A 14,645-nucleotide genomic window follows, 5' to 3' on the forward strand; every position below is an offset into this window, starting at 1 on the left:
AGAATCTCGTTCATGAATCGCACATCACTAGAACTGGGAGTCTGGACCCCACCGCATGTGAACTGGGAGTGGTCTTCCCGGTCTACCGAGGCCTGACGGCGGCTGACAGGAGCGCTGGGACATCCTGCAGGTTTCGATTTTCCTCACGAGCAGTAAGGCCGAAGTGTAATCTAACATGAATACCCGCCTAATTAGTTAATTGTTAAACAAACAGCGCACACTCAAAAAGAAGTGAAGATAGACATATTGCAATCGTTATGTGTTTTTCAGGAAGCCAAAACCACACATGGCAAGATTTATTGAGTCTGAGCAGCAGCCCCCAGTTTGACAAACTTCACAGAGCGACGATGAGAACGAGTCGCGGCGTTCCCACTCCGCTTCACCGCGGTGAGATTCTCCCAGACTTAAATCCTGAGGTACAGATACAGAGAGCGTCTCTGCAGGGGGGACGGGACATGAGAGAGTCCCCGCATCCACAGAGAGAAACCATCAGAGGCGCCGTTTAGTATGTGGCTTTACAGATCAGCCGAGCGGTGACTGTGGCCTCGGGGAAAAAAACTAATTATCCTTCACATTGCCAACCCAAGAATATGCGTTATAGATGAACAAGGAGAAGTGAACACTTTTAATCAACTCTCAGAGTGTCTCCCCCCATCCCCCCATCCCCACCCCCCTCTGCCCCGACATCAGCAGTTCACAAACACATAATTAGAAACAAGCGCAGGAAATGGATGTTTGGTAGGTGACGAGGTTTTATACATTTCAAAACACCAAAGTGTGAAGTGACAATTCACAGTCGACAGATGCGGAATTACACAGCTGGAGAACTGGGCATTACTCAGAAGGGGGCAGTAAATGAGGAAGCAAAGGACTGTGGGTATGTAGAACAGTTGAGCTTCTGCTGAAATACATGGAATACTGAATTACTTGAACGATCATTAATAAAAAACAATGTAAACACACACAGTGTAAGGCCGGGGCCCTTCATATGAAAATGGTTTGTCACAAAAGTCAACAAACAGTACTTTGGATTTTCTTTTTCTTTTTTTTCTTCTTGCCCCCCAAAAAACCTTGTGACACAGAAACAGTAACACACTTAACAACACCAGCGCTCTTCGTACAACAGGTCGTGGGAAAGGAAGCAACGAGTTGAACCCGGTCATCTTAAATTAATGCTGGAGGTCCAACAGCTATCCAGCAAATCATATGGAAAACACAACACCCTTCTTGTTTCAGAGTGAATCTGAAATGTGGAATGACTTATTTTTTTGTGGGGTGGGGGGGTTAATGCACGTGTCCGATGATGCTACAAGAGCATCGTGCGCTTCTTCAATAAGAGGGAGCCTGTAAACTTTCTGGCTGTCATGTAAACAAAGAATTGTGTTTGTGAGCTGTTTCAGATCTCCCTCTCAATCTGCTGTTCATCTGTCCCCTTTGTAATACCTCATATTCTGCACTGGTAAATGGAACAGCATGCTTTTAAAGTGTCCTCTAGGGGCCTTGACGAAGTCTAAATAGTAAACATGTCTGAACAGAGGAGAACATCTGTGAAATGGAAGAAATGTGTTGAGTGTGTGGAGTGGACGGAGCGCAGGTGAATAAAGGCAGCGTCTTCTTTTGAGCTGGTTGGACAGTGAGGTGGAACAGCACAGAGGTCAGTCAGATTGTAACAGTATGAACAGTAACACTGGGTAGAAGTCAGAAGGACGGGAGGCGGGAGGTCAGTCCCCCCGTGAGCAGACGCAGCAGCTCTGGAGCTGATCAAACGGACGTAGAGTTTTTGTTTGTTCGGGTTTTCAAAGCAGTATCTAAACAGTATGACAAAAAAAATGTACAAATGTACAGTCAATGTTTCCTTGATGTTTTCCATGCATGTATCTCTAATAACAACATTTCTGCTATCTATCCATCTGTGTGTACAGTATGTGGAGGCCGTACCGGCTGCGCGGAGCATGAGGCTGAGCTTTATCTGAGGCATCAGACATGGGATATTTGGTCCCTCTAGCTCTCCGTCTCCCCGTGGACATTTTCCATGTGTACTTTGAGGTAGTCGTTCCTGGTGAACTTCTTATGGCACTGCTGGCACTCCGCCATCGGCCGGTTGGGGTTGTGTGTCAGCTTGTGCCTGCTGAGCATCTTCTTCAAGCTGAATGACAGGTCGCACACCTGAAAACCACAGAAAATACACACACACACACACAGGTTATATTTTTTTTCATCATTTTGACTCAGCTTTCAGTTTTTCAGTTCACCATTTAAAGGGACAATGAGGAGTTTGCTTTTGGTTATAAAAGAGTCTCATATTAATGTGGATGAATCTACGTTACCCACTTGTTAATGGGTCCATTTTCGATAAATATATTGTTTTGTCTTATTTGTGTTATTTTGATATTATTATTTAATGGTCGACTCCCCCAGCATTTCCTAGTTTCGGCTTCCCAGACGCTGCCCGGTGGGTCATGAGAATAACGCCACCGAATCACCGTTTATGGTCGGAACTACGATGGTAACTGATCGTCTTTCATTCTTGATCAATGAAAACATTAATGGCAAATGTTTTTGGTTTTGTCCATCTTGCGCATGGAGGCACCGAAACTTTTTGGAAAGCAAAGTGTTTTCACACTTCATTTCCCATGAGCCTCCGCGCGCACAGTGAAATTCTTGGGCCGGCACAAGACCGATGAAAGTGAAAACATTTGCCAAGAATGTTTTTATTGATCAAGAATGAAAGTTGGAGGTTGGAAGACGATCAGATACCGTCGTAGTTCCGACCATAAAATTAAGCGTAGCGTTAGTTCTGGCAGGCCATGACGTCAAGCTCTTAATCAGCACAGTGTAACTGTCGTCACAGGTGCAGATCAGCTGATGGCTCAGCTGACTCCCCGTGGCCGCTTCCTATTGGGGAATTGCATTCAGAGCGCGCTATTTAAACTGCTCTAGCCCGACGTCACCTCCCTTACTGCTGCTGCTTACTCTGCCGGCTTTTTGCAACCCACCTCCACCCCAGCTCCTCCTGTCATTGTCATGTTGGTTGCTCTGCTCTGTCTGGGTTTTCTTTGCTGCTGCGCTCCCTGCTTATGCCGTTCATGATGGCTCGTGAAGGGCAGGGAGGTGCTCTTCCTGCCTCAGGCTTTCCACGCAAGCGCGTGGAAGAGCAGGGGGTCCCAGAACAGTACCATACCGCCAAATTAAACTTGTGCAAGTAATTATTATTACTTAATTATTTTGACATAGTGGTCCTGACAGAACTGCGATTCGGCGGCGTTATTCCCATGACCCGCCGGGAAACCAGGAAACCAGGAAATGCTGGGTGAGCCGACCACTAGATAATGATAACAAAATAACTATAAAGACAAAACAATATATTTATCAACAATGGACCCATTAACAAGTGTGGGTAATGTAGATTCATCCACATTAATATGAGACTCTTTTATAACCAAAAAAACTCATCAGGGTCAGTTTAATCTCTGATCATGTTAGCGGACCTCAGTTTTCTCACAGGCGCAGCCGGACACAGGGAGGGATATGTAAATCACACCACGTGTACTCGGTGACAGAAATCCCCTTTATTTTTTTTTCTCCACCGGTTAAAGAGCGGGAATGCATGCAACTTAACATCCATCATAAATGAGCCATTTCACACTGTACAAATGACTCCATCATCCTCTATCAATCACGATAATCCGCCACTGGCTGGCGTTCAGCTGCAGTTTAACAGACTGCTTCAGGAATCACAGCGTGTCTCCTCCTCTCTCCATCCGCGGAGGAGAAATTCAGCGCCGCGAATTACATTCAGAAAATCACACGGACGGGTTTTTACGTCTGAGGACAAGAAAAACAAAACAGCAGAACCTCCACAGAACCACAGTCACAACAGTTTACCAGGTAACTTGGATGCTGATGCTGATGTGCTGTCACGTTGAGTGGATTTAGTGGATCTAGTGGAATGAAACACAGCTCAGACAATCTCCAAATCTGATCCGGTGTCAGTAAAGTATGTTGAATTCTATGACGTGAATCAGTGACAGGCAGCTGATGGGAGTAAGGCCTCCATGTCTCATCCTAACCCAGATGTTACTGGATGCTGCTACAGCATTCTTAATACTCTTCTGACAGAGGCTGCTTAGACAGCCCCTCTTACTTTGTCTGGAAAACTTTGCTGGATCCGCTTTGCTGGATCTGTCTTGACTCAAAAATCCACCCAAACTAAAGTCCACATGCTATTTGTATTATCTTCAATAGTGTGGGGGGAGAATTATTTACATGAAAACGTCTCTTATAAAGCCGGGGAAGAAGAATCCAGATGAACGCTGTACGTGGCTGCGAGACTCTTTGTGGTGATGCTTCGCTGACAGTGATCCTGTGGTCTTACACAACATCCAGGAATATTGGCTGGTTAAGATGCCGATGCAGATCGAGGATTATTAGGATGTTAAAGCTAAAAAAATAAAAGAGTCTGAAGTTTCAGAGCTGGGTGATGGATTTATGGAATTAAGAAACATATTCTCGGGTTATGTTCGGGGCTTTTCAAAGTGACACTCAACTATTATGGGATTACTGGCGCGTCTGGGAGTTAACGGCCGTAGTGTTTGTTCTGAGATATCGAGATTTATGGACATTTATTCACAGTGGGTGTCAGGAATAAGGACGTCCATGGGGGGTAATTCGCACTGATACAATATTAAAAATGTGCTATGTCTGTGTTCAGATTGACTCAAGAGGAGAAGGAGTGGCCTGAGCACCATTATTGCCCAGAATCCTTTGCAGCAGTTTGTGGTAAGTGTTCCTTGGGTTTATATTACAGATACAGATGGGGCTGGATAGGATTTCATATGATTTTGACTTTAAGATGGAGCTGTGGCTTTCTCAAAAAAACAAACTGTACACACACACAGACACACACACATATATATATATATATATATGTATATATAAAGAAGGGAAAAAAGAAAAGATAGATAGACGAGCTGTGTCCACTGCTATTTTGCAAGTTTGTTTACTTGTTATTATTAAAGTTTTCATCATCTTACATTTTTTGAAATAGCTTTGGTGTTGACATTAAGCCAATGCAATTATAACTATAGAAAGTTATAGCTATAAGTTTTTCTTCATCCTGCTCCTTTTTAATCTTTGCAACCGTGTGAAGTATGTAAACCATCAATGGAATAAATCGAAATGAAATGAAATGAAATATATATGTATATACATATACATATATGTGTGTGTGTGGGGGTGTTTTTGAATGTATATAGAGGAGGGCTTACATGGCTGAGATAGTGATAATGAGAAAGTTTGTTTAAAACATAAACAGCACCTTCTGTTGTGTGTCCCTTCCCCAATTTCTGAGAATAATTATTACTCCTGCGGTATTATAAACACGGGGTAATTTCTCCCTCTGATCCTCTCAATGTGTTTACGTGAGATCAGCCCGCTCGGCCTCTCCAGAGAACCCAGATCACTATCTGCCTCTGGCTGAGCAGCTCCCCCAACTCTTCCCCACATCTGGCCCGGAGCCAGAGCGCCATCACACACACACACACACACACACAGACAGACACACATGACTGGAGGGCATGCACAGGTTGGTTTGGAGGCACGACGGAAGCAGGTCCGCACTTACATCACATTGGAAAGGCTTCTCTCCCGTGTGGGTCCTCATGTGCTCGTCCAGCCCTCTCTTCTGGCTGAAGGCCTTGTTGCACTCGCTGCATTTATAAGGCTTCTCCTGCAGTGAGCAGAGTTAAAGAGAGGACTTCATCTGTCTGTGCGTAGCAGAACAATAAACACAAAACAATACCGTCCCATATGGACAAAACCTGGAAGAGGGAAAGAAACAAAAAAAAACCTGTAATGAGCCGCACATGTGCACGCACACACGAGTAAAAACAAACAGACATGCACAGTGGAAAACACGAGACGAAATGTGGAAATACGCCTGTTAACACACACGCACGCACACATGCACACTGATACCCTCTGCCTTCACACCCCGGCGCTCTCTCTCCCTGTGAGTTTATGAAGATGTGAAATTAAAGATTGCACAGCTCCTGCAGTAGGGAGGAAATGACCGGCGTTAGGGGCCATCAAAAACACATGGATACCTCAAAGGAACAAGAAAAACATGGCACAGAAAATCCCTTTGAACGTGTATCAGAGACCCCGGCACTCTGGGGATGTCGAATATCACTCCTCTGTCTCCACACCTCATCAGTTTACCAAAGAACATTTCCTCTGCGCCTTTCGGAGGGCCGGCCTCGCTGTCAGTCAAAGTACATATCTCGCCGTGGGTGTGTTTTCACAAAAACACTGCACTGCACGCGCGTGTGGTGTAATGTGTGTGTAGTTCCACAGTGGGTGGACCGCGGGTGTGTCAGACGGTCAGAGGGGAAACGGCGGCGACACCTTCGAGACCCGAGGAGAAATAAGAAGCGTGAAGATAGCGGGGGAGTCGGTTCCCAGTGCGGCTCTGCCACGAAGCTGTTTTTTTGACAAGTTAGCCCTGATAGCAAAAAGGCCTCTATCCATTTAAAGCTTAGTTGTCATGGGAACAGGGTGAATGCAGGAAGTAAAGGGTCCTGGGAAAGGCGCTATCAGGTGGGCGGGGCAAGAAGTGCCCAGTGACACGGGATACAAAAGGAAGTAAAGATCAGGTTCACTGCATGTGTGCATGTGAGCAGGCACATGTGTGTGAGAGGCTTTAAGTATGCAACTGTTTGTGTGCATGTGGCAGAATAAAGGGGGACAATGGAAATAAAGCAGTGTGTGTGTGTGTGAGAGAGGAAACAAAGGTTTGTGTGTAATGCAAATTCCCCCTTAATTCCTCTGCTTTAACGAGGACCACCTCTTTTTCCATAAGGTTAGAACAGTTCTTGTATGACAAGGAGAAAAAAAAAGAAAGAAGGGAACTATGAGCGGATGGAGGTCAAAGGTCAGTAAACATGTGGTGGACCCAGAATGCATCGCTGTGACCCCGGTAACATTGAACATCTGTACCTGGTGACCTTCACTCTTCAGCAGCTGTTCACCCTCTGGCCTTCTGACCCGCGCGTTCCTCTGTCCGTCCTCTGCTGCAGCAGAGACGGAGTTCTGTTTACTCGCTCCAAAAGAGCCTCACGTCTCAGGTGTCATGTTAGCTACATGGGTATTTGTAAAGCAGCATGACAACAGGAAGTCACTATAGCCATGATGATTACATGGACACAAATAATCACAAATCCCATGAAATAGGAATAAATGCTGATTCAAACAAAACTGCCTCATGTAAAAAGGTTGATCGGAAAATTTTAATCCGAACGGGCTCATTCAGAAAGACATTTCTTTCAGATCAAGACGGGTGGTTCATGCCGGTCGATTTTCAGCGCAAGATCCATCTAAACGTTTAATCTGATCGAAGTACTTCTACTGCACAAGATAAAGTGTTGCTGTTATGTGAGGGTCCTGCTGTAGCAGCCTCACAGAGATCGCAGGGGAAGAATAAACTGCTGTGGCTGCATCTTAAAGGTCCAGCGTGTAATAATTGGCAGGGTTTATTGGCAAAATCTGAATATACTACCCATGAATATATTTGTAAAAGTGTATAATCGTTATAAAATAAAAATTTGTTTGGTTTTTGTAGACTTTCTACACATACATTCTATACAGTACATATAGCATGGGTCTTGCTTTAGAGAGCGTCACCATCTTGAGCCGCCATGTTTGTACAGCAGCCCAAATGGAAAATCCAGCCAGCCAGAGAGCACGTTCCGCGCATTTCGCGTTCATAAATGAACCAACGAAGACTGTGTTTTTTTGTCCTTTTTGCCGCCAGCACGCGCTGCAAAGATATCACAGTTTTCAACCCCAATTTACACACTGGACCTTTAATTAAAGAGAAAACTAGAAACAAAAGTAACAATTGCAGCACAGGCTATTAGGTCCATGTTGATCAGAGGATCAGCAACAGGCACATAGGAGAGAGGAGGTCAGCACGGGGAGAGAGAGGGGCGAGCGAAGGAGCAGGACAGTGTTTGTTTGCAGAGGGAAAAGCTTCTTCTTCTTCTACCGTTTTCAACAAAGTTGACCGGCAGAACTTCAGTACGCATGTCACAGTGAATTTACTCTGATTAGTTGCTTGATGCATGTACACGCAGGTTTTAATCTGATCAATTTATTTCGCGTGAAGTTGAAATTTCCATTCAGAATGATTATAATCAGATTGTGGGTAAAACGCACATGTAAACGTGGCAACTGTGGCCTATGAGAATTCAGTGTGCAGCTAGAAATCAAGGAGCAATCAATGTCAAGACAGTTTTTAGCCTTGTTAGCATGTTAGCCATTCTAACAACAAGGTTACTCCCCCACTGCGGTCCAATTTCAAATATTTCAAAACCACTGAATGGGTTGCCACGGAATTCTGGTTCTTACATCTTGGATGAATCCCATAGACTTCAATGAGCCACTGATTTTTGTTGCCACCCTGACACTGTGATACTTCTTAGTTAATGCGTTGAATCTAGAGACTCTTCTGAATGCATTTCCATTACTGTATGTTGTATGTATGATGTTCCCTGAATTACTATCTTTGTCAGATCAGACCTGGAATCTGAGACCAAATACCTGCAAATCTTTTAACATAGCTACTTAATATTAACTTACTATTTTCCTCTATGACTGACAGCATGGTTAACATTATACCTGATCATCACCAAGTTAGCATTATTAATGTGTGTATGCTAAAAGGGGAAATCGATATTTAGCTCATACAGTAGCACTTCTGGCCAATGTGCGACCTCACAGATCTGACTACACACTCTTGGTCTGTAACTATATCTAGTGCACACTGTGCAAGGTCACTGTCCGCCCTCTTGTCTGAGAGTCTGAACTCAGTCTGTAACTCTTTCCAGTGTGTAGCCTACACCCTTTCCCTACTAAAATTAGCAGGAAAATCCGTTATTAAAAGCAAATTTATCCAGGCATAAAAATGATTCCAAGTTTCTAGTGCCAGTCGAGTTTACCTTTCTGTTTTCACATCTGCAAGAAGTGATGTCATCACAAACACTTACAAGTGGACAAACAGTGAGCTGCTAGCCGGCGAGCAAACAGGTGAGATGGATGTGTCACATCTCATCCTGATTGGTTCTCTTGTTAACGGTGTGGCCGCAGTGTTTCTGGTTTAACAGCACCGTGCTGGAGGTGACAGGTGTGTGTGTGTGTGCTCTGACAGATATCCCAGGGGTGAGAATGTGGGGATTCACCTCAGTGTTGTGTTTCCATGACTGATGATGACACCCACCACATCTACTGTGGAGTCATTTGACCAGAGCGTAAATGCTGATTGTTCCCTTTTCTATTGCGGACAAAGACCTGAAATGAAATCTCTATCTACTGATCATTAGTAAACCACTGAACCTTTTAATTCCTGACACAACATTAAACCTAATTCACCTGTTGGCTCGTTGCCTGGATCAGACCACAGAGGCCTGTGGATGGAACAACATCAGCTCTACCAAGTGGTGCGGTGTTTACATGGGTCGTGTTTGACTTCCCTCCAACAAATTACTGTTGGTTCTTTTGAACTTTTTAATTTTCAACATGTTGTCGTACGAAAAAACATTCAGACAGACTTCTCGGCTAACCAGAAAAGATGGAACCTCTGACATCAATTCTAATAACTGTAGGCCTATATAATATAGATACATCCACATCTAGTGACATCAGAGATTTAAATAATATTAGAAAAAAAAAGTACCGGCCCTCAATATCCCCTTCTGATGTGGTTTGTGGTAAGAGCACACAAACTCCAAACTCGTCCATCTCAAATCGTCTGTACATTAACAGTGAGCTCCGGCCAAACGACATTTGTTTAGTGACTTCATCTGGCTCTGCTGTTTGTAACTGTTCAGCCCATATTTCAGGGCGAAGTGAGCAAAGGCAGATCCAGGAACATTAGGAACCAAACATCAGTCAGTTTAATCAGCAGCTCGCTAGAAAATTATACCTGTCTGTTCCCACTGAGCGACGTGGACCTGAGCAGGAGACCTCCATCATCAGCTGACTGTAAGAGCGGCGCGCTGTGCTCTGGACAGCGTTAAGACGGGACAGATCTTTGAAATTAACGGCGCTGACAAGCCGTGACTGTCACAGTCATAGCAGCAGAAAGTGGTGATGGAAATGTATGATGGAACACATATCAAGTCTCATTCATCAGAGGGGACACCAACACACACACACACACACACACACATCCAGATGCTCTCTGAGAGCTCATGGAAAGCGGCGCTCCTTGTGTAGAACTTAGAAGTGATGCACGGAAACGAACAGGGCGTCGCGGCCCAGGATGTGACCTCATCACCTACCTTTTCCTCTCTCCACCCTGAGCTCTGACTCAACCACTTTACATTTACAGTACGTGTTCAGCTCATGAAGGCTATGTGTGCATCCGAAGGCAGCATGAAGTGTGTAGAGATTCAATCAAACTTTGTTTCGGCCTCTGAAGAATATTAGAACATGGGAGTCGAGATCAAACAATTACTGAGCCGCAAATTTCATCCTCTGACAGAAACCACCGTAGGTTATTGGTTCTGCTCTGGGCACTGGAGAAAGTAGGAAAGAGATTTCCTGTTTGTTATTATTACAATATAAAAGTTCTGTTTCTGATAAAGATGTCCATCTGTGATGTTCTACCATGTTTCCTACTGCACCTCTCTCTCTGACCAGGAGGGTTGGAGGGCAGGCAGCGCTCTAACACACATTAAGCCAGTGGTTCCCAACCTTTTTTGGCTCATGACCCCATTTTGACATCACAAATTTCTGGTGACGCCGTCAATCAAGATGCGCAAGCTCAGATATTTTATATGCTGCATTTTATTTGAACTCTATTTATATATACGTATATATACACAACAGGTCTCTCTTGTAAATGAGACCCTGGGTCTCAATGAGATTTTACCTGTATAAATAAAGGTTAATAAAAACAAATAAATAAAATATTCGAGAAAGTGAAAGTATCGAATACAGTTGTTTGTTTTGTGTTTTTAATTATAATTTTAAAAACATTTTTTTTTTTTTTTTTTTTTTTTAATTTTTTTTTTTTTAATTATAATTTTTTTAAAAACACCCCTCCTTGAACCGCCACCTTACCGTGGTGGAGGGGTTTGAGTACCCGAATGATCCCAGGGGCTATGTTGTCCGGGGCTTAATGCCCCTGGTAGGGTCTCCCAAGGCAAACAGGTCCTAGGTGACGGGTCAGACAAAGAGCGGTTCAAAGCCCCTTATGAAGAAGAAAACAGCAAGGAAGTGTACGTCGCCCGGACTGGCGTTACCGGGGCCCCACCCTGGAGCCAGGCCTGGGGTCGGGGCTCGCAGGCGAGCGTCTGGTGGCCGGGTCTTGGCCCACGGGACCCGGCCGGGCGCAGCCCGAACGAGCGACGTGGGCCCGCCCTCCCGTAGGCCCACCACCCGCGGGAGGGTTCATAGGGGGCAGGTGCCGTGTGTTTTGGGTGGCAGCCGTGGGCGGGGGCCCCGGCGACCCAATCCCCGGACGACAACTCTGGCTTTAGGGACATGGAATGTCACCTCGCTGGGGGGGAAAGAGCCTGAGCTCGTGCGGGAGGCTGAGAGGTACCGACTAGAGATAGTCGGGCTCACCTCCACGCACAGCCTGGGCTCTGGAACCCAACTCCTTGAGAGAGGTTGGACTCTCTTCCACTCTGGAGTTGCCCATGGTGAGAGGCGGCGAGCTGGTGTGGGCTTGCTCATAGCTCCCCAGCTCAGCCGCCATGTGTTGGAGTTCTCCCCACTTAACGAGAGGGTCGCTTCCCTGCGCCTTCGGGTCGGGGATAGGTCTCTCACTGTCGTTTCGGCCTACGGGCCGAACGGCAGTGCAGAGTACCCGGCCTTCCTGGAGGCCCTGGGAGGGGTGCTGGAAAGTGCCCCAACTGGGGACTCCATCGTTCTGTTGGGGGACTTCAACGCTCACGTGGGCAGCGACAGTGTTACCTGGAGAGGTGTGATTGGGAGGAACGGCCTCCCCGATCTGAACCCGAGCGGTGTTTTGTTATTGGACTTCTGTGCTAGCCACGGTCTGTCCATAACAAACACCATGTTCGAGCATAAGGGTGTCCATCAGTGCACGTGGCACCAGGACACCCTAGGCCGGAGGTCAATGATCGACTTTGTAGTCGTGTCATCTGACCTCCGGCCGTATGTCTTGGACACTCGGGTGAAGAGAGGGGCTGAGCTGTCAACTGATCACCACCTGGTGGTGAGTTGGATCCGCTGGCAGGGGAGGAAGCTGGTCAGACTTGGCAGACCCAAGCGTATCGTGAGGGTCTGCTGGGAACGTCTAGCAGAATCCCCTGTCAGGGAGGTCTTCAACTCCCACCTCCGGGAGAGCTTTGACCGGATTCCGAGGGAGGCTGGAGACATTGAGTCCGAATGGACCATGTTCTCCACTTCCATTGTTGACGCGGCCGTCCGGAGCTGCGGCCGTAAGGTCTCCGGCGCCTGTCGCGGCGGCAATCCCCGAACTCGGTGGTGGACACCGGAAGTAAGGGATGCCGTCAAGCTGAAGAAGGAGTCCTACCGAGCCTGGCTAGCTCGGGGGACCCCCGAGGCAGCTGACGGGTACCGGCAGGCCAAGCGGACGGCGGCCCGGGCGGTCACGGAAGCAAAAACTCGGGTCTGGGAAAAGTTCGGGGAGGCCATGGAGGAGGACTACCGGTCGGCCTCGAGGAAATTCTGGCAAACCATCCGGCGCCTCAGGAGGGGGAAGCAGTGCTCCGCCAACACTGTTTACAGTGGAGGAGGGGAGCTGTTGACCTCGACGGGGGATATCGTCGGGCGGTGGAAGGAATACTTCGAGGATCTCCTCAATCCCACTGACACGCCTTCCGTCGAGGAAGCAGAGGCTGAGGATTCAGAGGTTGATTCATTCATCACCCAAGCTGAAGTCACTGAGGTAGTCCGGAAGCTCCTCAGTGGCAAGGCACCGGGGGTGGATGAGATCCGCCCTGAGTACCTCAAGTCTCTGGATGTTGCGGGGCTGTCGTGGCTGACACGCCTCTGCAGCATCGCGTGGCAGTCGGGGACAGTGCCTCTGGACTGGCAGACCGGGGTGGTGGTCCCTCTCTTCAAAAAGGGGGACCGGAGGGTGTGTTCCAACTACCGGGGGATCACACTCCTCAGCCTCCCGGGGAAAGTCTATTCCAGGGTGCTGGAGAGGAGAATTCGGCCGATAGTCGAACCTCGGATTCAGGAGGAACAATGCGGTTTTCGCCCTGGCCGTGGAACGCTGGACCAGCTCTACACCCTCCGCAGGGTGCTCGAGGGTGCATGGGAGTTTGCCCAACCAGTCCACATGTGTTTTGTGGACTTGGAGAAGGCTTTCGACCGTGTCCCACGTGGCATCCTGTGGGAGGTGCTCCGAGAGTATGGGGTCGGAGGCCCTCTGCTGAGGGCTGTACGGTCCCTGTATGACCGGAGCAGGAGCTTGGTTCGCATTGCCGGCAGTAAGTCAGACCTGTTCCCGGTGCGTGTTGGACTCCGGCAGGGCTGCCCTTTGTCACCGGTTCTGTTCATTATTTTTATGGACAGAATTTCTAGGCGCAGCCAAGTGCCGGAGGGGGTACGGTTCGGGAGCCACTTGATTTCATCTCTGCTTTTTGCAGATGATGTGGTCTTGTTGGCTCCCTCGAGCCAGGACCTTCAGCATGCACTGGGGCGGTTTGCAGCCGAGTGTGAAGCAGCTGGGATGAGAATCAGCACCTCTAAGTCCGAGGCCATGGTTCTCGACCGGAAAAAGGTGGCTTGCACCCTCCAGGTCGGGGGAGAGTTCCTGCCTCAGGTGGAGGAGTTTAAGTATCTTGGGGTCTTGTTCACGAGTGATGGGAGAACGGAGCGCGAGATCGACAGGCGGATCGGTGCGGCGGCCGCAGTAATGCGGTCATTGTATCGGTCCGTCGTGGTGAAGAGGGAGCTGAGCCGAAAGGCAAAGCTCTCGATTTACCGGTCGATCTACGTTCCCACCCTCACCTATGGTCATGAACTCTGGGTCATGACCGAAAGAACTGGATCCCGGATACAAGCGGCCGAAATGAGTTTCCTCCGCAGGGTGGCGGGGCGCTCCCTTAGAGATAGGGTGAGGAGCTCTGTCACCCGGGAGGAGCTCGGAGTAGAGCCGCTGCTCCTCCACATCGAGAGGAGCCAGCTGAGGTGGCTCGGGCACCTGTATAGGATGCCCCCTGGACGCCTCCCTCGTGAGGTGTTCCGGGCATGTCCCACCGGGAGGAGGCCCCGAGGAAGACCCAGGACACGCTGGAGTGACTACGTCACTCGGCTGGCCTGGGAACGCCTTGGGGTCCCCCCGGAAGAGCTGGAGGAAGTGTCCGGGGAGAGGGAAGTCTGGGGATCCCTGCTCCGACTGCTGCCCCCGCGACCCGGACTCGGATAAGCGGCGGACAATGGATGGATGGATGGATGGAATTTTAAAAACAATAATAATTAGTTGAAAAAATATTATTTATCAGAATTTCTTTTCTTTTCTTTTTTTTTTTTTTTTACCAATTACTAGACATTTCAGGCGACCCCACATGGGGTCCCAACCCCAAGGTTGAAAAACACTGCATTAATCACTGTACAGCACACACACACACATACAGTGGCAT

At 47.8% G+C, this 14,645-nt stretch overlaps 1 protein-coding gene across 1 annotated transcript in view; it reads right to left on the reverse strand.

The window, feature by feature from the left end:
- Positions 1-267: 267 nt before the first annotated feature.
- prdm5 (PR domain containing 5) overlaps positions 268-14,645 on the reverse strand; it is a 48,950-nt gene continuing 34,572 nt past the window's right edge. Inside the window, exons 15-16 of the mRNA XM_085773483.1 lie at positions 5,624-5,728; positions 268-2,166 (exon numbers count right to left, since the gene is read on the reverse strand). Of these exons, the coding sequence (XP_085629609.1) occupies positions 2,002-2,166; positions 5,624-5,728 (270 nt within the window). The 3' untranslated portion in view covers positions 268-2,001. The remainder of the gene's footprint in view (positions 2,167-5,623; positions 5,729-14,645) is intronic.

Source organism: Trachurus japonicus, chromosome 4, assembly GCF_045865225.1.
Source record: "Trachurus japonicus isolate A0001 chromosome 4, Traja_1.0".
Taxonomy (NCBI): domain Eukaryota; kingdom Metazoa; phylum Chordata; class Actinopteri; order Carangiformes; family Carangidae; genus Trachurus; species Trachurus japonicus.